The 25,175-nt window shown below is 30.4% G+C and overlaps 1 protein-coding gene across 4 annotated transcripts; it reads left to right on the forward strand.

The window, feature by feature from the left end:
- The first annotated feature begins 3,444 nt into the window (after positions 1-3,444).
- LOC111033380 (ankyrin repeat domain-containing protein 12-like) lies at positions 3,445-24,803 on the forward strand. 4 transcript variants are annotated; one of them, XM_022314191.1, is made up of 7 exons: positions 3,445-3,793; positions 21,564-21,720; positions 21,805-22,097; positions 22,874-23,643; positions 23,731-23,943; positions 24,026-24,280; positions 24,346-24,803. In XM_022314191.1, the coding sequence occupies exons 1-7, from the start codon at positions 3,757-3,759 to the stop codon at positions 24,523-24,525; spliced, it is 1,905 nt and encodes a 634-aa protein (XP_022169883.1). In that variant the 5' UTR covers positions 3,445-3,756; the 3' UTR covers positions 24,526-24,803. The 4 variants fall into 4 exon arrangements, with proteins under 4 accessions (XP_022169883.1, XP_022170038.1, XP_022169961.1 ...); XM_022314346.1 differs by lacking the exon at positions 3,445-3,793 and adding an exon at positions 17,217-17,286; XM_022314269.1 differs by lacking the exon at positions 3,445-3,793 and adding an exon at positions 17,368-17,665.
- Positions 24,804-25,175: the final 372 nt, after the last annotated feature.

The raw sequence follows: 25,175 nt of genomic DNA on the forward strand, positions 1-25,175 counted from the left end.
ACAATTCCGAGGAATGCTAAATCCTAATGGTGCGTATCTGCCGTAAAGGGTGATGTATATCGTAGAGTGTAGGCGTAATCTACTAATCTCTGACGACTGGTGGGAAAGCAGTTGACCTGACATTGTAAGGTGTTGGATGAAGATATAAGTTTACCCGCTCCCCCCAGCCAGTTTTAAGAACTAATTCTTTGAATATTAGTTATTAATAGGGTCCGGATTTATTTGCTATAAAAACATTAAAAACTTATTAAATATAAGAAAAAAATTTTTTGTGTCCAGTTTTTACCACTTAATACGATTTGCAACTTTAAGGATGGTTCCTGTCGTTCCTGATCAAAAATTGAATAATCAAACATAACATTTTTTGTAATTTGTACTGTTAAGACGTAAAAATGGAAAATCACAAAACTTTTTTTAAAAATCGGGAAAAACAAAAAAAAAATATATGAAGAACTACGCAAAACTAGTCTTCGACAAACCCGATTTGATTTTTTGATGCAACTCAAAAACATAAAACAGTAAGTACTTGAAATTCTCACTAAAATGTTTATTTTATCATTTTCTATACAAAACAAAATTTAAAAATAATCGCATCTATGAACTATCTATAGACATTAGAAGGTTTCAATTTTTTTAGTTTTTGTTCTATTAATATCGATAAGAACTTAATTTGGGTCAATAAGCTTGAAAATGTAGTACAAGATTTCTCAGTTATAATGTGAGTTGAAAAAAATTAAATTTACTTATGATTTTTTATTTGTAAGCATATAAAGTTCAAATTTTGACAAAGATATTGAAACTAAAATAAATTACTTTAATAGCAACAATACAAGTATCATAAAATATATTTATAAATATAGGCTGACCATCTTCGTTACGAATCGTTTTTCGTACAACCATTTAGTAAAATAATTTGATATCATTGAATTCAAATTTAACACATCCATTACAAACTAGTTATAACATAGGTTCTAGCTATTACTGATACTAACAAGTAACAAAACCAAATTCAAATAACTTTCAGATATTTATAAATTAGTAATTACCAAAACAAAGTAAAGTTCATTTTAAATAGTTTTTTTTTATTATAGTTTATTCATAGCACTTTATAGCATTTGCCAGACTACACTATTTACAAGCTGCAACTAGCCTAACAATAAAATTAGTGATGCCTGGGGGCCGGGCCTCTGGCATAAATGTTTCTCATCAATTGTCATCCAGACAAGTGACAATGAATAATACCTATATATGGCTACATAGGCTACAACTAAAAAAGCTTTTACAGTTTTAAAAGAAAATAGCATAAAAATATTTTATTAAAATATGTTTAATAATAAGTAATAACCAAGTAAATAACCTATTAAATGTAGACAAGTAGTCTACACAGTACACATTCAAACAATTTAAAAACGAATTTTGTTTTCTTGGCTTCTTGCTCTTTGCTTTACCAAAGATCTATAGACTGAAGTGTTTTTATTGACTAGGTACTGTTATCTCCTTTACGTCGCTACTCTAGTGAACTCGTGAACGTTATGTAACCACATTGGAGACAATAAGCATTGCAATTTAAAATGAATCATTAAACAACGTAAATAATCTCGTGGAATATTATCCAATAGCAAATACCAAATGAATAGTTATAGTTATTTTAAAAAGTAGGTATAGTGCCCTAATATTATTATTTATTTCATTATATTATTATAAATATAGTGAATACACATATACGTAAGATTCTTGATCTTTTATTGGAATGTGTTTTAAACACAGGTATGTTAAAAACGATAAAACAAGGGTAATCGATCAAAATATCCAAGAACGAAATATACACCGACCACCGGTAAAAATATACAAATTTAAAAATGTAGAAAAACATTCTTATTTATAAACACAAACACGATAAAAAGTTATTACTCATTATAATACTCAAGTAATATAAAATAATAAAAATATAATACTTTAATGTATATTTTTTTAAGTTAAAATGTAAAATAATTCAATTACCTACATAGATTGGCAGATGACAGATACCATTTTATTTTCTAATAAAATTAGCTCGTAAAATTAATTCAACTTAGATACGCTGTATTAGTGTATTACTAGACTTGAGAATTTGAATACTTATGAAATTATCATAATCTATTTCGAATAGAACATCCTTTTTTATTGCAATGAGCTAAAAGCTTCTAGTTCACTTGATGTTCAATAAACTCACAAAATCTGTTATCTTTTTATTTTCTGAAATATTTTTTCTATTCTTGAGATTGTATAAGTTAATATTTAACTAATCTATATACATTATTGAATTATTTTACTTTTTAATTTAAATTGTGTTATGTATTATTTGAGTATACATCAATGTTTCAAAATGTTTTTGTTTATTCATATAAATGATTTCTAAATTTTTAAAATAGGATATTTTGTTCTTGGGTATTATGATTCTTAAACAAGACAAGTGGTTTTGTGTAAAACATTTTGTGCATAAAGATTTAAAACGTTAAATCGTAATTTTTTCTAGAAAATGTACATTTTGTCTGTAGATCTCAACCGTTTGAATTTTAGTTGAATCTCTTTTAAAAAAAATGCGACGAATGAACAGTATAATTATGATGTATATTATTCAATAAAATTTTTTTCCAACCCTGAATTCGAAATTGACCATCTCAAATGCGCGTTGTTATGGAAGAAAAATACGAAATGTGAAAAACATGGTATTTGTTCGATCCAATCCTTCAGGATTCGGATTCATTGCGTTTTCAGTATCCTGTTACCACTCTGTATGCGGTTCCTCCTCGACGGGTAAGTACTTTATTCGAAAACAGTTTTGGACCTGTTGTGTTTTCGCGGGGCAAGTACCAGTAACGTGACGTAGATATAGTATATCATCACGTTTAATGCTTAGGACGACGAGACGTCGGAAGGGGCGGTGATCGGGGGTGAGTCGACCGGAGACAATGTTTTGGAGGTCCCCAAGGTCGGTGTTGACGGACAGAGGAGAGTGCCCGTCCCTCTCAAAACGTTTGCGGCAGAGACGGCAGTCGCTGTATAGACGTTGCCGATTCGTGCGACCGGTAGGAAACACGCCGGATCGTCTAGTGGAGGGGTACCGGAGGGAAATGTTCAAGTGTTGTGTGGAGGGGTACCGGAGGGTGAGTTATAGCTGAGTGGTGCACGGGGGAGTACCGGGTGGAGAATCGTCGGATGACGCGGAGCGCGGGCCATAGGCCGCGCCTCCCCGGCCGCGCGCCGGTGCAACGTTGTTATCGCAGCCGCCGAACCGTCCCCCTCCCGTCCACCACTACGGGAGGCCGGTGAACGAGCCGCCAACCGCGAGCGCCGCACGGCCCGGTTCCGTTGGTCGTTGGCCGCGCGGTTGCCGCTTGTTGTCGCCCGCCGTCGTGCAGCAGCGCTCGCGCACCCGGCAGACACCGCCGCTGCCGAGCACCGACGTTAACGACGTATACGCATCGCGCCACGTTAACGACGAAGCCGTCGTCCGAAACGGTCCGGGTGGCGCTTTCGCTTCGCCACTGCAGTGTGTCGTCGCCGCCGCCGGCTCACCGCCCCGCTCCGCCGTCGTTCGTTACTCTCTTTTTTTTTTCATTATTTCTATTACCATTACTATTACTATTATTATTATTATTATTTCGTCCGCCACCGCCGCCGCCCTACCGCCCTACCAACCTACTCGTCGTCGTCGCTGCGACGTTGCGTTGTTTCGCCATGGTCGTGCTGTGAACCGACGAGGAAACCGGCAACATGAGCGCTTACAAAAAACGTTACAAGACCACCGCAAGTACGTGTCGGCAAAGTCCTAAACTGTTTTTAATTATTATTATTATTATTCAATATCTTATATTGCTATATTTTGTTTTTTAATAATTTATTTGCTTCTGCCGAATTTAAAAAAAATTTTATGTTATTTTCTGTTTGTCGACTTATTTTTTATCCTGCGGCCTACGCTTCACTTCGCCGACGGCAACGGGCATCAAATTTCTTTCCCGGTGCTGGTCCGGTTATCAAGACGACTTTCGTCGACGACGCATTTTATTATTGCCATGTGCTATTATAGCTCTGTTGTATAATATAGATTAGGAATAGGTATTAGGTATATTCCTTGTCCCGGCTGTACCGATGAATCACGTGTTTTCCATCTGTTTTTTTTTTTTTGGCAAAAACCTGCTTTATTCATAATATCATGTAGGTATTCGAATTCCTGGTCTACAGCGTAATTTAATGACCATTATCATAATATTATACCATTATATTACTATTATCGATGCCCTTTGTTGTTTGTATCGTTTTGGGGCATATTATACATAGCAATATTGCAGTAAGATTCATGCGAAATACGAATTTCTCTGAACCTATAGGTAGTATCGCCGTTCCGTTGTGTTCTCGAAACTGGCTCGCTTTTAGAAAGGAAATTGATTTATCTTGAAAAAAGGCTCCCATCTCGATTCTCGACTAATTATTTTTTTTTCTGCTTAAAACTGGTTATAACGTATACTCAAAAAACAAACAATATTCGAAACAGGAAACAAATTTGATCTCTGTCAAAACAATTGTTTAAATTGTTTGATAAATAAAATAGTTTGTTTTGTGTACGAGTTATGAATGAATTTCATTTCATAAAATATGTCCCATAATATTTATTGAGAAAGTAATTCGTTGAACCGTTTTTATGATTAACTCAATGTGTAGGATTTGGTTTTTAAACTCAATTTTTAGAAACAGATCTAATAATGTGATTACTCAATATTATTAGAAGTGAAACATAATATGAGTATAATTTTGAGCTGAAATTCATAAAATGCGTTCATTTTCGACCTGGAAATAATTTTACAATGCCTCTGAATAATTATTTTAACCTTGATGCATGAAATATTTGTACCGTGAAACATTATATTTTGCTGGCAATTAACGGTTAATACTAAATATACAGTGTGCACTGTTTACTATTTCTACAATCTGCTGTTTAATATATTTTAATACTATTAATACTCGTAGCCCGTAGGCATTAAAATTGTATACAAAATACTTGGAAAAAAACAAAAAATAAATAACTTCTCCTTGCGTATTTAATTGTTTATAGTCTAGACGTAAAATTTAATCAAAATATTCTATTATTAGTCAGTTCACATTTGTTATCTAAAATATAATTCTACCGTCAACAAATTAAATGTATAATAATTTAGACCTTATTTATATTTCTAAGAATAATCAAGTAAACAATGTATTTAAATATTTAATTCTAATGTACGATAAAAAATAAAAGACTGGTAATGGGGTGTATCTTATGGTCTTTTCTATTTTAGATCATGGGTAAGAAGAAGAAAAACTGTATGTATTAAATGATTTTGGTATGGTTGATAGAAAAAATATGTATATACTTTCTTTGTGAAGTAGAAAAGCTAAATGGCTCTATGAAACCTCTAGATTTGTAGTATAGAGTAATGTAAGGGCCATCTAGATTTTATTAGATTATTATCTTTTTTGCTTTATTTTTCGGGAAAATGTTGAAAAACTATAAACGTATAAGCTATAGCAAACAAAATTAAATAGCATGACGTTTGGTTATAATTAGGTCATGATCATTATTGGAAACCAGAATAGAATGGTCAAAATCGTTTTTGAATGTTATTATTAAATGGTTTAGAAACAATTTTCATATTCAGATTTTATATTAAAACCAGACACTAGATACCATAAGTTTAAATAAAAAACATTTTAGAAATTATTATTTATATAGCATCTATGTTTAAAAATGCATTAATCGTATGAATGTTTAGCATCTTGATGTATTTTAATGTCTATTTAAACGACAGTTCTCGGGTTTGTTGAAAATTCAAAACCAAACAAGAAGTAAATACATTTCTTTATATTTATTTGACTTCAGAATTTATACAAATTAGTAATTACAAAATATCAAGAGTGTACACGAGAACATAAAAGTATTGTAATTAGAATATTGCATACTGCTATGAATAACAAAAATAAGTTTATGGATAAATAAGAAATAAAAATAGATTTCTTCGTAAAATGTCGTCTTTATAGTTCGGGTAACTTGTGTTTAGGTGCTACTATAATTTCGTCTTAAGCTGACGGCTGTTGCCGTAAATAAAAAATACCAGTATGCCGATTGAATATCAAAATAAGTCCTTGATATATTGTGGTCGAATTCAATAACTTTTGATAATGTATAAGTTTTTTAAATTACATTTTTTACCTTAATTAAGTAATAATTGTTATTTTGAATAGGTACCTAAAATACTTTGTTCATAAATTAACTATAGTCGCTAATTGAAATCTCAAAGTATAATATTATAACCTTAAATAACATTTTTTATGTTTTAAATAATAATAATAAGTTAACCACATATTATATTATTACTAAATCTTTAGACTTAAATAAGTGTTATATAAATATAAGTATGTAAATGAAAAATGTATGCATAGCAATTAATTGTATTTTTCATGTAAGATAAAAATAACGAACAAAAAAATCTATAGCTTTAATATTAAAATAGTACGTAGTAACGAGTTCAAACTATAATCTAATCCCTATCATTTAAATATTTAATATTACATCATTTATAAAAGATCTTTAATCGATTTAAAATAATACAACGAAATAATCAATACCAAAATAGTTAAACTACAATATTTTTTTTTCTTGTAATTAACATTCTTAATATAGGTTAAATGATATTCGTAATATTTCCTAAATAGATGATTAAACATACTAAATATACGTTTAGTAATAACAGGTTAGGCTAACCTATACCAGAGGATAATTATTAGTATTGTCATAAGAAATTATATTTAGGACTTTATATTGTTTTAACTGTATTGATATAAAAATGTAAAACATGTAACTATCTACTAGATATCAATAATATAATAATAATCATATTATGTTGTTTAATTTACGAGTAGGTACTTAAATGGTAGGTGTGTATATATGATATACCTAATATTAATATTTTACCATACACATTTTAAATAATACCTACGTCATAAACTGCTCGATTTTTTCATGCATAACGACAAAGTTTATCTAAATTATCATTTATCAGTTTAATATGTCAATCACTAAATGTTTCTTTTAAATTTCATTTGGTTCTCTTATATGAAACATCTAAAAAAATATTATTAGTTTTTAAACTAAAAGTAACCAAAATTGTTAATACATCTTATCTATATTATATAAATTATATATTTTTATTTTGCGCATCAGAGACTTAAACATTTTATCTTAACACAATATACTATGTTAATGATATTATTTATTATATATTATATATTTATTTATATAATTATATACCAAGTTACAAAATTGAAAATATAAAGTTAGTTTATAACGTAGGCATTATGAATATATATTTTTTTAACGTTTTTCACTTTCGGTAATGTCATTCAACTCCGACATGGCAGATTTAAGAGTTATTTCTGTGATTTTCAAAATAATGAAGACAGGTGCTTGTTACAGCATTCTCCATTACTGATTTACATCATGCTAAACCAATCCCTGCGAGTATGTTTATTGAATCCTATCCGCTATATAATAATATGGTGTCTTACGTTTAACATAATACTTAAGTATCGGCTTCCGGACATTCCTTCTCAAAACTACAAATCTCTTTAAACAATCCACAAACCCAACAAAAATAATTTACACAATAAAAAATGCAAAAAATATTTTTTTAATCTATAATTAACCTGGGAAATTACTTTTTTTAACCGGTCGACGGATACAATTATTTTTACAATCCAATTTTTTAGGGTTTTTTCATTGAATGTTTTTGGGACTTCGATGACGTAATTTTGCTTTATAAATCTTGTTATTTACAGATGCATTACACATAATATACTATATGCGTATGTATAATATACATAGGTATTACAGTAGAATATACTATACTAACAACCGATTTATATGAATAAAAATGTATACCATCTGCGGGTGTTTGTATAAAACTGAATTTCTAAGTATGTTGTTGACCCTTATTTTGGTGTTAACGTATCACATACATTCTAAAGATTGAAGGTTATCGTCATTAGTATTCTTACTTAGTATTCAGTTATTATTGATTCTGACGATTTTATCTAGAATTTTATGTAAATAAACTGAAATAGTGAAGTTAGTTTTCATATTTTTTTTTTTGTAAATTATCAAACCCACTTCAGAATATTAAATAGTTTGTTACCTTTGACCATTGACCTTTTCTTTACGAATAATCTAAAAAAATTCTATAATCAAATATTCAATTAAGTTATGATATTAAATTTATGTACCTAATGTTTCATAATTTGTATTTTGTATTTATTTTAGATTAATAATCTTTAAAGATGTATACATCCACAGATAAATTATAATAACACATTTCTTTGAAGACGTTTTATCACTTAGTTTTGTTGATTGGACAACAAATAGAGTTATTGAACCAATACAAATAAATTGAATTAATGTTGTATTAAAAAATTACTACGTATACTTTTATATTAGGTATATTATACTGTTGAAGAACTTATGGGAGCAATTATTATATTTTTATTTATTCCATTCTTTCAAAAAAATTAAACCAAAATTACATTGTAACGGAACGACAAAACGTTCCAAGTCAATCTTTATCCAATCAACGATTAACTAGCTATTCGCGTATAATATCATTTAATAGTTCGATTCTAGAACATCCGACGGAAACAACCAATCGTTATCAAATCGGTAATCCCGAGACGCGATAGATGCCCGCCGTCTGTTCTAGAATAGACGCTAACAATACAATATTATGATATCTGAATATTACACGTGTTAAAAATAAATATGCTTTAAAACATCCACATTTCAAAATAAAAATATTATATTTTTATGCGATAACAGTGGATTAAATTTACACATAATATTATACTAATATCACAGATTATATACAACTTTATTTAATCTGTGCTAATTATGTTTAATGTTTATGTGCAATCATAAACAGTAAAATTTCAAGATACCGGCCAATAAAACTAAATACCTATGTTTGTGTGATTTTGTTTGTTCTATTAGCTTGTAGAAAATACAAGCATATAATATTATACCTATACAAGTATAGACAATTTTCTTTACTTTTATTTTTATTTAATTAGCTATAAGCAAAAGCTTTGATAGCTTAACAGTTACTTCTTATACATAATTCAATATTATTCATTACAAAATGACATTACAAAACTACATTTCATTTACTATATAATAAAGCCAGAGTTTCCTTTTATTCTTTGATTTTTGCATTATTATATTATATAAGTAATAATAGTACATATTACCAATAGGCAATAACCACAATATGACAGTGTACGCATGTACAACTTTTGTGTGGATGCGGCTAACATTGGTATAAACGAAATATAATGTTCATAGAACTAATAGAATTTTACCTAGCTTACGTTTCAATTTGTTATTTTTAAAAATAGTTAACCTATTTACGAGTTTTGGGGAATTTACGTGTTTGTAGTCGTAACGTGAAAAATTAATAGTTATTTTTATATAAATAATATATTAATATGTAAATTAAGTACACTTAAAATATTGTTAGTCATCAGTAAACAACAATCATTATAATCGTGTTAAGTATGTTTAGATAACCCGATGCTTAAGAAATAACTATACCTATACCTATAACCTATACTATAACTATACCTTTGTATATAATTAAACATTCGCTAAATATCTCCGATATATTTTTACCGTGCTATTATATTGACGATTTTGATCTGCATAACGAATTGAATTACATAGCGTTTAATTTAAATTGCAGAATTATAATATTACATAATATGAATAGGTACAGTGTAGAATTACTTATTTCTTTACTTCCGTTCTTGCGACTTAAATATTCGTAATAGTTTGGATTAAGTTTTTACGGAAAGGTTAAATCGGAAAAGTTGCCAGAAATATTGAAATTCGAGGAAAACTAATAGTGGTTTTTTGACTGACTATAATCAACGTAGTGCCTAAAATATGATAGTTAGAGACTTGACATTTTCAAAGTAACTTCGTAATTACCACCATGTTAGGGTGCATCAAGAAAGGATTTTCAAAAATTCGAATTTAAACTCTGCTCGCGTCATAAGGAATTTGAGATTCACTATGGTTTCCATTGATTACATCTTACAGATTAAATTATCAATACTTTTTTTTTTTTTTAATTAAAAATTAAAATGTTTCAACATATTGTACATGCGATTACAAGTTTGTTAACAGTTTTTTTTTTTTTTTTTAATTGATCCTGAGCCCGGCAACTGTGGCCATTAGCTATTAGTAGGTACTGTAGAGGTTTTTGTATTGATGGTTTGTAGGTTTTTGGAACGGTAGGGGGAACACGTGTGTGTTTGTTTTGGCAGAATTTCGAATGGGGCACCCGTAGGTTTCTGCCATGCCCCGGGGGTGGGGGATGGCAGCACTTGCTCTCCGGTCACCGCGACTTGTCCGGAGAAAAATGCCGCCCGGTGGCCGAGGATCGAACCGCGACCGGCTGCGTCGCAGCGGAAGAGTCAGACCACTCGGTCACCTCGTCCCCCTAACAGTTTTTATTTAATGACAAATTACGAAATGCTAATATTATTTGTTAGTGATATAGTGATATGAAGTATACATGCAAATGTTAGTTAATATTTATTTTTAGTGGTAAATTAAATTAAATTTGGTCTTCGTCTTCGCTTGATTGTGATAGGAGAACATCTTGGGGTATCAATACTTAGTATACATAAATATTTTTTATTGTGTGTGAGTATTTTTATATGATTGTTATTGGTTAATCGAGCAGATGAGGTAAAAGCATGCACCAAATCGTCGCGTTTATGGCCTCGAATAGAGAAATTATATCTTAAATAAAACAAATATAAGAGTTGAATTCATGTCTGCAACTTATACACTCAAAAACTACTTAACCGATTTCCTGAAAATTTTTAATTATTTTATATAATCGATTTATACCAAGTGCTATGCCCAGTCTGCCACAGTCCACATGTGAATTTTTCATCTCGGTCTAATTAGTCTTCAAAGCGAGATACACCAACGTTTCCCCGTGAACTGAGGTACACTAAAACCTTGTATAGCGCTATATTTAATATTTATATTTTTCATTTTGTCACGAGCAAAGTTCTGTTATACAGCTAAAAATGGATGTTGGTTTATCCTCAGTTAATAGACTCTAAAACTATACTGAACTGTTTTTAATAAAAGAAATATCAATAGATTTCTTGAGGTTATTGGAGGGTGTTTACAGCTTATATTTCCAACCCAGGAACTAAAGGGTAACTCTTATGAATTTTTTTCACAAAACTTTTTTCGTAATAAATATATATATATATATATATATATTTTAAATTTAAATGGTTGTCTTTGGTTACAAATTATATTTATTACTACTATTATGGTTTATTAGTACAAATATATCATATGCATTTTCTTACAAATATATATTATATATATATATAAATATACAAATCTGTAGCATAACAATTAGCAATACCGGAAAGGATATGAAACAATAATGTATAACTTTAATAATTGTATAAGTAGGAAGTTGCTGCTGGGAAATGTGAAAAATAAAGTATAGTATACGTTTTTAGGTGAACTTAAATGTATATACACTCTAATGTCTTTTTTTTTAAATATGTTTTATGATTTATCGGACTATGACAAAATCGGAAATGAATAATTTTATTTGATTAATTGCGTATTAGTGTTATAATAATGATACTCAATACTATTTCAATTTAAAAAAAAACTTAACTTTTAACTAATAGTCCCTTCATTCTACAAAACAAATGGTCACGAAGATAAGAAGTATAAACAAAATATTGAAAAGTTTAATTAGGTAGCTATTTTACCTATCATACATTTGTACGAAGGCATAAACTAATTTACTCATCTATATTTATTATTGATTGATTAATTAAATTTGTTTTTATAACTTTCACTATAAAATAGAACATTTTCTTTTTAGAAACATTTAAATAAATTATGATGAGATGCCGCGGGGCCACAGATATATAACTCCCTATCGTATCTACTAGTTCAGTGGTGACCAACCTTTTTTTACACCGAGAACCAAGAATTTTATTTTTTTACTTTAATTTAATATTATGTTTTATTGTTGGCACATCTTAATATAAGTACACTGATAAATGTTTGGGCTATTATTTAGACGATAAGAAATGGGACATATTAATTTATATTAAATTTTACAAACGTTATATTTGTAGTAATTTTTTTTCAATTTTGACTTTGGCGGCCCGTACTTGGTCATCCCTGATCTAGTTAATGATTATTTGTACACCGTTACACTTCTATATTATGCATATGTAATTTAATAATTTAATCTTGTCGATATCACCATATAACCACTATTGCCACGAATTTATTTTAATTAAAAAACAATTACACAAAATGGATTTTGCTGAACACAAATTTTCAATGTCATGTAGAATGGGACAACATATGCGGGTATCAAGACTGTTTGAGGCTATAATGCTTACGGTTCAACTGCTACAGTAACCCTAACTAGCATATATTAATATAATAATAATATATATCATACAAACAGGAATCGTGCTTAAAAAGTATGTTGATTAATATTTTACATAATATACCTATATTTTTATGTTATATAATACCATAATATTACCATTGAAATACCTCATTGGGGCCTACTGCCTAGCCATTAATGTCATTATATACCCCTCATGTCGCCTGTAAATTTGTATAGTTACCTACTCGACTAATCTAATCAAATAAACTTGATAAGAACACTTTATTAAAAGCCTTATGCCCAACTGGTACTTGATTTAAACAAGTAGTTTTAATTGTATGTTTCTATATGTTAGAATATTATTATATTACGTTAATAAATTATGATTCACTATATTTTTACTGTGTCCATCCGTCCGCCGACTTTCGTCGTCATAGTTACCTACCTACCTGCCAAATACCATTATGGATTTTATAAAAAATATTATTTGACTATGTATTTTGGCAAATAACCTTCTAGAATATAACGGTCATAAATATATTGATTGAGTTGACATGACATTTATTTAACGAACCATTTTATTTTATATATGTATATATTTTTAGATAGCACCTAATGTATTTCATCACTCAAAGTTGTGTTTTGACTGTGCGATCCGCTTTAAAGATATTTGAATAATTGAATATAAGTAAATAACTTTATTTATTTGACAATTTTACATTCATTTTTGGGTGTATTTAATTTTAAACTCTTGTATATTGTGCATATATTATTATATAATATACTTATCTCTCGTGGGCTTTTGTAGCTTTGAAAATAGCTATTCAAAATATATCATTAATTTATTTTTTATTTTTTGCCATAGATGGTACATACATTGTTAACAATTAAACATGATATATGTATATGTATACACAACTAAGCAAACCGATTTAAGTTTTTAAATAAAATACAGTTTAGGTACTATAAGGTACTTACCTATCGGTAAATCAATTTCAGTATTTTGTCGGTGTCATTTGGTCCCAATGTCTAGTATACTAGAGCGGGGTTACTGGTATGTTTTTGATTGCTGTGGACTGTCATCACGGTTATCTATCTGTATTTGTGTAGATAATCGTGCTTCTGGTCTCTTAAGCTGTGTTCAAAACTCCCCGTTCAATATATTCAACTTTAATAATAATTGTAACCTGTTAGTACGTACTGAATTTACGGAACCCGGCTAAGACGTGTTTTATGGTCGTTTTCAATGCTACACATGAAGTAAATAATAATTGGTATTGATTATCTTTCCAAGCCTAGGATTTATTTAAATTTGTTTAAAATAGTTGTAACAAATATATATTCCGTTATAAAAATTTTATTTTTTTTTTAAATAAAAAAATTGTTTTACTGAACAAATATTGAGTCATGTTCGTTTGAAAATTTGGTATGACAGTTGAATCATTGGAAATATTATATGGTGATTTTTTTTTTATGAAAATATAAAAAAAATGTCTAGTGCATGCAACGAAGTATAAATTATTAAGTTACACATACTTAATTAAATAATTTTATTTAATTTTGTTCGCATTCGAACAATTATGTTGTAATTTGTGGTAATCTTATAGTTATTCATTGTATATTATTATTAGGATATAAACCCTGTATTTTTAATATGAGTATAACTTTTATGATAAAAAAATGCCACATTATGACAGAACGCAGATATAAATGCGATAATTACATGCAAATTATATTTTTAGGGCATAACGATGCTATTTTCTTGGCTATATTTCGTGTCGATGAATCCATTTATTGATCTCTTTTAATTATCGAAGTGTATTTTTTGTATGACCTACACATGCTGTTATACCTTAGTACTGTTACGAGTTAAAAATATGGATATAAACTTAATGGATGAAAATGTTTCAAAATAAATAATCCAATGGTATTCAAAAACAAATAAATTACATAGCCATGATCCATGTCTGAGGATTGAATACTCTTGCATGGTGTGTGGATAGGTTTTTAATTTGTATAGATATTCTTATCAATTATTATTGACCTGGTGATGTCGCAATTTTTTTTTTTTTCATCATACATATTAGGATGAAATAATTATTTTGGTATTTATATTGAATGTCTAAGATCAATTTTAATTTTCTTAAATGTAAATGTTATAATATATTATGAAATAAATAATATACGTATTTACTTGCACAGTTTAAGATGTGTATGGTGTATATCTTAAAATGTTTAATATTGAATTATTATTTGAAATTGCATCGTTTGAAAATTAAAAATTAAAACCCTATATATTTAATGTTTGAAGTTAGATCTGTAATTATAGAATACTGGATTTCCTTGGTTATACTGAAAAGAGCTAAAGTATCTCTCTTTGAAAAAAGAAAATATCAGACAACAGTTAAAATCAATTGTAGTTTTGTAATAACATAATAAAGAAGTGTTTTAATATAATAATACTGTATTTGTTTAAGTAAATTAAGTTATTTTATAAAATATTATAATACAATGCAATCATATTTCTATTAATTTGTTTTCCAATAACAATAAATATATTTTAATATTTTATAATTGGTGTTACAACTTATAAATATTGTTTTAAGCTGTTAGTCATAAGTAAAAATATTTTGTTAGGTGCCTCATTGGTAAATGTATAATTAATTTAGCCGCGTTTGAATATTTCTTTTGACAATTTTTGATATTATAAATCATAATTCATAATAATGTAGTGTATTAAAATTATCCACTGATTCTACTTGACTTGCTTGATATGCACTTATAACTATAAGAAATTAGTATATTACGTATTATAAATTATAATTTATAAGCATTTGTAATTTACCAATATTAATATTAAACATTTCAAATAAAACTGGGATCTGATGTATAAATAATAGGTTTCGAGCGTACTTCGTAATTTACTAATTCATTAGTATTCGTCATTACTCATTACTCATTAATATAGTACATCTCATATATGGAATTTTTACTTTTGACCTTGAAGTACAAACTAAATCCTATTTGCTACCAGAAACGACTCAATATTGAAGCATTATTTCTGGTATAAAATATGTCTTTTGGAAAAAAATAATCATTATCAATATATTTATTGTTTCGTCAGAAACTAAAATTAAAATCATAAAATGTTAGATTGGCCTAGCGAAAAAAACTGAAATATTCTAAAATGTTCTAATATATTTCCTGACATTTTTAAGTACTACACTAGTTATATGATCACGGTTATCTACTAGTAAATATGATAAACTAGATGTTATCTTTATAATGTATCATACTATAATTTATTATTTATAATTGGTCGTGAATTGTTATAGTCTCTCTTAAATCCGAATGGCTGATAATAATATATATTTATTAATTTTATCAGTTCGGAGGAAAGATAACAATACAATATACATTTATAAGTTGTAACTATAAAAATGTACTATGTTTGCTTAGTTAGTACCTATAATGTTGTGTTATTTTCTTCGATTGTATTTACATAAGTAAATTATGGTCTATGGGTAATTTGTTATTGTGTACCTATACTGTGTAACACACCTTTGTTTTAAAAAAAGGTGGTTTACCTAATAGTTTAAATAAACTTACACCGGCTGAATTAAAAAATTATTTTATAAATCATTTTCATGCTTTTACTTCACTGTTCTATAATATACCTTTTTAGATAATTAAATTATAGTATAACAAATGTCAAATAGTTATAGCACAGATTATAATATAAGTAATATAAATATATGTTTAATATAATCTGTGGTTAAATGTTAAGACTGAGCATGTTATATTCGACAGTTTCCTAGTGGAAAAACAATATAATATATTATAATTGTTCTTTTTTTTAAATAACATTATGTCATCATAAACGTTTACTTTATTAAATTTTTAAATATTTCCATTCTAAAAAAATGTAATTAAAAAAAATATGTACCTGCAACTCGTGACATAATGTTCATTTGTTAAAGTTCCGATTCATGAAAATAATAATCTAGTAAATAAACCATATAAACAACATGCATTGCCATTCTAACTCTCATTTGAAGTAAATATACGAACGATCTTATATTATGTCCTTAATCATCATAATTCATAATCTTTGTATCGTCACTGCTATAGACCAGTTATTATTGGCGGAAATTCAAATTGATTGGATATATTTTTGATGTACTTATAGGTATAGGTAAACTTTAGATATGTATTTTATCAGATAAGCATTCTGAATTGCGCTTTTATAAGGAAGTTCAAGTTGAAAGTTCATAATTTATGAATCCTATATAAATATAGCTTTATAAATGCAATTTTCAATTTAACATACGTATCAAAATCGTTGGCATTTTTACATACAAGTATGCCCGTACTCCGAAGAGATCTCTTTCGCGGGGGGAAACCGCTGTCGCACATAAACGTAAATAATATAAGAGACCCCCCCCCCCCCATAAACCAACCCGCTGAGCAACACGCATCCCGATCTCTTTCGAATGACACACCGGTGTGTATACCCTACTCTGACAATCTTTGGTAATGCCAATTATGCATCATTGCGTCTTGGCGCGCAAGTGTTGCAAAAATAAATGCTTATTTCGCCATCTCCTTGAAAATCCGAAACGCCGGAGGCCGAACCGTAGACGCTCTCACGTACTACCAACAACTGTCTACGATACTAGTCAGTATGTTGTACTGTACAGTTTCTATCACTCGCGTATTGCAGGTAGATGATGTGCAATAGGACAGTGAACGTCAAGTGCTCGTACAGGTACGATAATATAGTTGTAGTCGTTGCCGCAGCCGCCGACCTTGAACGCCGTCGCCGAACTCGACAGTCGACACCGTGAACGGTCGGTTGCTCTGCAGCCCAAGCGGACCACGAGGAGACGCGCTCGCCAGTGTCGGCGAACGCGTCCGGGTATAACCATCAGCCTATTGCTTCCACGATAGTGCGTCGTCCGGGCCCAGTGAGTCATCGCCGCGTTGTTTTTCGCCTCTCGGGACTTACGACCACCGTTCTGAAATCTCCCGAAACGCCGTTTTCGGAGGTCCGTCTCGCGGTTTTCGGGTTTTGAGCTTTCGAAATCCAGTGTCGGGACCTTACCCTCCTGCCGATACGACAGAAGAACCAGCTGGTCGCAGCCGAGGTCAGAGATAGATACTATTTTTTTCTTTTTATGTGCTATAATAATAATATCATTCCGACGACCGTTTTATTGTCCGTCCCCCCCGTCGATGGCGTTTTTTTCTTTTCACGTGCTAAGGTGTGTGTGTGTGTGTTTTGGAAACGGGTTCACTTCACACACGCACACATGTCCTGGGCAGTGGGCACACAAAAGAGCCGATGTTTGTGCGCCGCGTGTTATACCTATGGTCCGCCAGCGGGTAGTGGCGCGCGGTGGTTTCAACCCGGGGGCGGGGGGCAGAATATTTCGATTTGTCAAAGCGACGTTGTCACGTTTCCCAGCCGCTCCGAGGCTACCGCCTTTTGTGCGCGTACTCTTATACTCACTCTTGTGGCACCATGATCGTCTACAGCGTGATCGTTTTATCGTAATTTTTTTCCTTTCTTCACTCGTCCCATGCAATCGTCGAAAACCATATTTTGTCAACTATTTTTATTCCCAACAATTGCCTGTAATTACTCGTAGTCTGAACTCTGAACTATGATATCATTATATAGATATTATCTACATCTGTAGTGGATAATTATACAAATATTCATATAGTTCTGATAACGATTCCGGAAATGTTGGGCCAAACGAGACGCGGCGGTCGGCTAATCTTCACCGACGACGACGAGATTACGATCACTCCGTGTGTATCATCATTTATCACATTTAAAATGTTACACTATTATTATATGAATATAAGATATAACATACCATTTTATTAATACCGTCCAACATTTTTCACATTACTATAATCGCTTATCGACCCCCCCTGCTGTTACCACCATACGCTCCTTCAACCGACGGTCGACCTTTGTGTCCCCTATTTTTGCCCCAATGACCGTGTCTTGTCGGTTCCGAAATCGATTTCGTTCAGTGATTTCTCAGCACGACGGTCATCATGAGGTCCGTGAATCCGGTGAAGCGCAGTACGAGACTTGCGGGTAAACGGCAGCCGCCTGTTATCGCTGCATTAGGAGGAGGAGGTTATACGACGGACTGCGGTGAAAGCCGCGGGTTGAGAAACGAACGGGGTTAGAGCGCTTGTGTTTTTTTTGTACATCTTTATATTACTTGTGAAGTGCTGACATTTTCTGATGGGTATCCATAACTTAGTTTTCAGATGCGTAAAACACAACGATTTACCGTCATCCGTACCTAATACACAGTAGTAGTAGGCTAAGCCCCCCTAAGCCCCCCCCCGATGTACGCCTATGAGTAGTACCTATTGATTGTACATAATTAAAAGATTCTCCAAATTTACGAGTATTCCGAACATGACACATTGTGTTCTTCACGACGTAGTGTCGACAATATTCTATATAGTAGTGTATTTCGTGTGAACCACCCAAGTCGATTTCGATTATAGCAATAATAATATTATAATATTGTTTGGAAACACGAAACTTGCTGAATAGGCTCTACGTAAGAGGTTCCCCACCTTTTTTGACTCGCGAACCGTTAGTTATATTTTAAAAATCCTGAGGCACCCTGTAGCCTATACTATACTCTTTACAAGGTCTTTACTAAGTACGCAATAGTAATATATCGTGTATTTATATTTATATTTTGTAACTTCGATTTTCTATAGTTATATGTGCCTAAGGTAGAATCTACCTACTCGAAAGTACTAGGTAGTGCATCACATTCGTGTGATGAATCAAAGAATGTCTTACCTAAAACGAGTAAAACATATAGAATTTGATTTTTATCGTACATGGTAAGACGTTCGAAATAATATAAATTTTAATTAGGTATACAATTATTGTATTTTTTATATTATTCAGATTAGTAAAATAAATATTACAAACTTAATGTTGCATAGCCTATTCATCATTTCTTAGTCTCACGATTAAACAATTGAATACTGTTGAAAATAAATAGGCTTTTGTTACCGTTACGTAAAATCAGGAACACCAAATAATTTTTCCTGGATCTGAAAACCTACAATAATGTATTTTACAGGGAAATGTAATTTGTTATATTATTCACAAGGCTAAACAAAATAATGTCATCGTTGAGTTAGGTACTAATTTATTGTTAATGACCTATTTATTGATTAGATAAATATTTATAACCATTTAACAAATTTTTAGTTTCCATCAAATTGTATGTAAATATATAATAATTAGGTACAATATTATATACCTACCTAATAATGTATACAATTATTTTCACTACATTTACTTATTTTTTGTTCAAAAAACAACACAGAATACACCGATTGAACTTAGTTGTGATTTTCTTTTAACTTCACCTTGTTTTGTTTATAATGTTGCGTATCGAGTGCAAGTGTTCTGGTTGACCTACTTCATCTAATGTCAATATGTAGGTTGTGGTAGGTTCTAACTTTATCCATCTTTATTCTATGATACATGATATTTTCTAGTAATTATTAATGGTGATAACTGATAATAATTTCTGCAATCAGGACTTTAAATTGTGCGATCAAACAAGAAAAATATGTGTTATGTGTTGAAGTTGACACTTTCAAAATATTTACCTATTTTTTATAGTTATAAATGCAATTTGAGAAAATGTACTCAAGTTTCAATCTACATTTTTTACTATATTAATTTTCATTTATGAATAACTGACCATATTTTATGGTATATATGCATTATGCATACATGTATTAATACCTACCCGAGTATCTACCTCATCCCTTATTTTTTTTCCCCGTGCAGTTATTTAAAATTGATTTTTTAGAATTTTTGGGATTTTTGGGATTTTTGTACTATTTAAGGAGTGGTCCTGTCGACACAAACTTCTGTTTTTATTTTTCAAAATAGAATTCCCCCTATCAAAAGTAAATTATTCAGTGGATAATTTTCTGTAAAATTTGACGTAGGTATCAGAATAAAAATTTGTATGCATTGTTTTTAAGTTATTTAACTTTGTGTAAGGGTAAGAGGTCCACGGTAATAGATATACAAGATATGGGGCTGTGGTGATTTTAAAATTTTAACCATTTATATTTAATTAACATTGATAATTTGTTAAAATGGCCATTAGATTTTGGCCAACAGTTCCATTGTTCCATTATTATGTTTATTTTATATTTTTGTAAAACCTTTTTTTAGGACTTTTCCTTAGGACAATTATTTTAATAACCAAGAAACTACTCATTTGAATTTTGAATGAAGTACATCATTTTTGAAAAAATTAACCACTAAATAATATTTACAGTAGAAACGGGAAGAAGGTCTCATTTCAAAAACAGAACTTTGTATCACCCTTGGACACTCCTTAAGTAGTATAAAAAATTCAAGAATTTGAATAAATTCATTATTAAAGGAAAAATGGGGGTGAAGCATTGAGCATGCTTGGTCAATCACCCTGCATAGTTAATTTTTTTTGTGATATTTTACATAATTTTGATGGAAACAATTATGTTGTATATTTTCGATTCATTTTACATTTTTTTCCATTTGACTTTATTAGGTACCTCTTATTTTCAGATTTAATAATTTTAAAACTTCTAGTTTGTAATACCTAGAGGTGTCCACATTTACAATTTGAAACATTTTTGATCAGACTTGCACTGTCTATGTAAATTAATAAATCATTTTATGGTAAAAATATTATTTTTTTGGGTATTTGATTGGTCTCAGTATATCATTAATTTCTTATCAAATTTCTATGCTTATGTTTTATCAAATTGCTTGATTCAGTATTTCATTATTCAATATTTATCAGTTTCTATGTAGAATAAGTATCAAATATTGGTTTTACATTTTGAAAAATGCGGAGTAGTATATAACGCAAAGTATTGTGCAATTTTGTATGGTATTAAATAATAATAATTATTAAAAATCTGTTGAACAATTTTGCTAATTTGTATGCTGTTATAAATAGTTTATTTTTATTTCAGATGCTGCAAACAGTGATAAACAACAACATGCATCACCTAGAGTGACACTAAGACTTACCAACACGGGTAATAATCAATTTAAAAGTTCGTCTGCTCGACAGGATGAGAAAAACAAGAAAATAGCTGAGGAACAGAACGCCAGCATGACGAACGATACGTAAGTATTATATACAAAGAACAATACCTTTTTTTTTTTGTAGCATACACAACACATTATACTATCAATCTTTTTCACTTATAGGAAAACTGTTGAGACTGAAGAAAAACCAGAAACGCCTAACCAGTCGGTTTCTCAATCATCTGCAAGTGTATCGACTAGTGCACCAGCAGAGAGTACATCAGCTAGTACTTATAAAGAAACTGAATCCAAAGATGGTGGCTCCGGTGAAGCAACTGATACTGTAAATAGTTCATCAAACGAATCAACTGTAAAACCATCAAAAGAAACAGATAACTTAAAACGGCCTATAGTTGAAGAAGACGAAGAAGTTAAACCAAAAAAACGCAAAGAGGATCATAGCCAAAGTTCTAAAGGTGACTTACTTTTTTGAGTTTAATAAAATTTAATAAGCCACTTAATATGTTTACAGATACTCTAAATAGGTTTAAATTGATTCTTCAGCTTTTAACTTTAAATTTCAAATTTATCAAACATTAATTTGTTGAGTTAAAAGTTAATAATATTTATTATAAGTAGTTACAGCTGGCGATTTATTATTGTACTTAAACTTGAATATGATTATTTGTAGTTAGTATTGAACTACATAATTACTGAACAATTGTACTATGATCCGTTTATTGTTAATAATAAACTTCTATGTTTAAACCTAAAATATTATCTGTAGGAATGGCTATAAAAAACATGGTACACAATTACATTATGATGTTCAAAAATTGTGTCGATTTTCTTTTTTTTTCATTAAAATGTATTTTTGCATATTTTAAATGTATTGTTAAGTAAATAATATAGGAATTTTAAAATTTTAAAAACAAAACATAATATTGTGCAACATCTGATTTTAGTAAGGAGTAATTATAGTATAATATAAATCTTTAAATAAAATTAATGAATATTATACATATAACATTTATATACATACATTTAATGTAGTTTTTATTGATCTATAAAATGTACTTAGAATATATTTCAGGTAGGTAGAATTATGAAAGTATTTTAGTTCAATATAATACTAAACTGTTAATTTGTTTTGGAGACCTAAAGGTGATCAGACCGATAATTTAACTTATCATAGATCCTTATTTTTTACATAAAAAGGTACTAAAATTATTAAATATTTGAATTTTTTTAGGTAAAAATGAGGCTTCTAGTCCTAAACCTGATAGTGATGAGGACAAGTCTGGTGGTTCAGGGCCTTCTAATGCAGACAGTCCTGGAGGTGGCCCTAAAGTACCTCCATTAAAAATTGTGATACCTACTACTGATGCTGATACGGGTACAAGAACAAATGGCAAGAATGGTAATCGATCACATCATACAGCATTACCGTATGTAGTGCCATCTGAAGAGTCACCACCGGCATCTAATCAGCCCAACTCGCCAAAGTCTCCACAGAAAGCGACTTCTGATACAGTAGCCGTAGAAGAGCAAAAGTCTCCTCAAACCAGAGTATTACGGTCATCTAACAGATGCGGAAGTAACAGTAGTGGTGCACCAAGTCGTGGTACTTCTCCAATTGTTCCTGACGAACAGTTGGCTCAAACTACTTCACCAGCTGCTGTGACAGTGGATGCAGGATCTGGTAATCCATCACCGTCTACTACTCGTTCAGAACAGACTGAAAATGTATCGGCAGTCATTTCTGGAGATGACAAACAGGCAACTACTACTGCTGCAGCTACTGCGACTACAACATCTGAATCTACTGTAACTGCTGAACTATCTGGCATGGAACTACATCCTAGACGACGCAAATTAAAAGCTAGCCGTACTGAATCCGAGACTAGTGATACTTCATCTGCCGCCAATGTCACTGCGGTAGAAACTAATCCGTCCGGCACAACCAGTGAACCTGCTCCAGTTACCAATTGCTATCAAATGTTTTTAAACATAAGAAAACAAGTAAATTGGTTGAATAATAATATATTTCATTGCTATTTTATTTTGAAATATTATTAATTATTATTGATAATATTTAATTTTTTTTAGATTGATAAGAGACGTAAGAATTTGTTTCCTGTGCAACCGAAACCACCATCTGGATTTAAGGATTATCTTATGAACAGGTGTACATATGTTTTGGCTGGTAACTCTAATAGCCGTGTTGTAAATACACAAACTCCATCGCCAGCCAATTTACACGAGCAGTTAAAAAAACTGTTTGTTGAACAAGAGAAGGAGAGACAAAGACTTCGTGTACAGGTTTGTTTTCAATTGACCTTTTATAAAAAAAAAAAATGTATAATATAAAGACATGACTACCATAATTTTGTATTTCTTTTAGCACATAGTAGAAAAAGAAAAATTGGTGTTGAGTGTTGAACAAGAGATACTCAGGGTTCATGGACGGGCAGCTCGTGCATTAGCTAATCAGCTTTTACCATTTTCTGTATGTACTATACTCAAGGACGATGAAGTATATAACATTATGACACCTGAGCAAGAAGAAGAAAAAGATAGACATGCACGATCCCGTTACAACGGTCGTCTTTTTTTGTCATGGATACAAGATGTAGATGATAAATGGGAAAAGATTAAGGTAATAATTTCATAAATTATAATATCTATGAAAAATATTTTTTTAATATTTTATGATCACTAAAGGAATCAATGTTACTGAGACATCACAATGAGGCAGAGAGTTTACATGCTGTACAGAAAATGGACTGGGGATGGAAGTTGAAAGAATTACAGTTATGTACCTATAGCTCTGAACCCAATATCGATGAAGAGCATGTGCCGATGGTTCTAGTCAGTGACGATTTCGATCTCTTGCCTGCCTAACCTAGCTTTGTTATTTATTAACATATCGGTACAGTGTCAACTATAAAGTGATGTTCGTTTATTTGACTAAGCTAAGGTTGATATTATTATTGTTATGGATAAAAATAAATATTTTACTTGACAACTTCCAAATGTTTGTCACTCTCGTGCCATTTTATCAATAATATATTAATAACAATATTGTGTGTTTGGCCAAACATTGTTACTTTCATCCTTTTAATATAAATTTATAATTTCTTGACAGATACTTTTATGGTGATAATAAATGTTTTCTCAAACCAATTGTTTACTTTTTTATATCAGATTACTATTTCCATCAAACACTTATTGTTTCCTAATTTTTCTCATCTTAATATGTTAGTTTTTGAATTTGTATAGACTTGATTTTAGATGTAAATCTAAATCCTAAAATATATTTTAATAAGCACAATGCTTAGATGAGCAACTCAAATAATGCAAATAATGCATCACAAATATAATGAGGGCACCTCTAAAACCTTGTCTTATGTATAAATACCCAAAAATGAACACCTATCTGATAGGTATTTTATTTGAAATAGGTATTGTAATGATTAGGCATCGGATTTAAATGCCCTTTCATAAAATTGATTTATTACCTAAAAACTAAATCTCCAGATTTCTTCAGAAAT

Source organism: Myzus persicae, unplaced genomic scaffold (assembly GCF_001856785.1).
Source record: "Myzus persicae strain clone G006 unplaced genomic scaffold, MPER_G0061.0, whole genome shotgun sequence".
NCBI lineage: Eukaryota > Metazoa > Arthropoda > Insecta > Hemiptera > Aphididae > Myzus > Myzus persicae.

Bases quoted from the DNA above. Each gene is read 5' to 3' on its own strand.
- LOC111033380 (XM_022314114.1), top strand. From the start codon at position 18,591: ATGAGGTCCGTGAATCCGGTGAAGCGCAGTACGAGACTTGCGGGTAAA. The intron at 22,098-22,873 runs GTGACTTACTTT...GAATTTTTTTAG, and splicing joins TCATAGCCAAAGTTCTAAAG to GTAAAAATGAGGCTTCTAGT. The intron at 23,644-23,730 runs GTAAATTGGTTG...AATTTTTTTTAG, and splicing joins TTTTAAACATAAGAAAACAA to ATTGATAAGAGACGTAAGAA.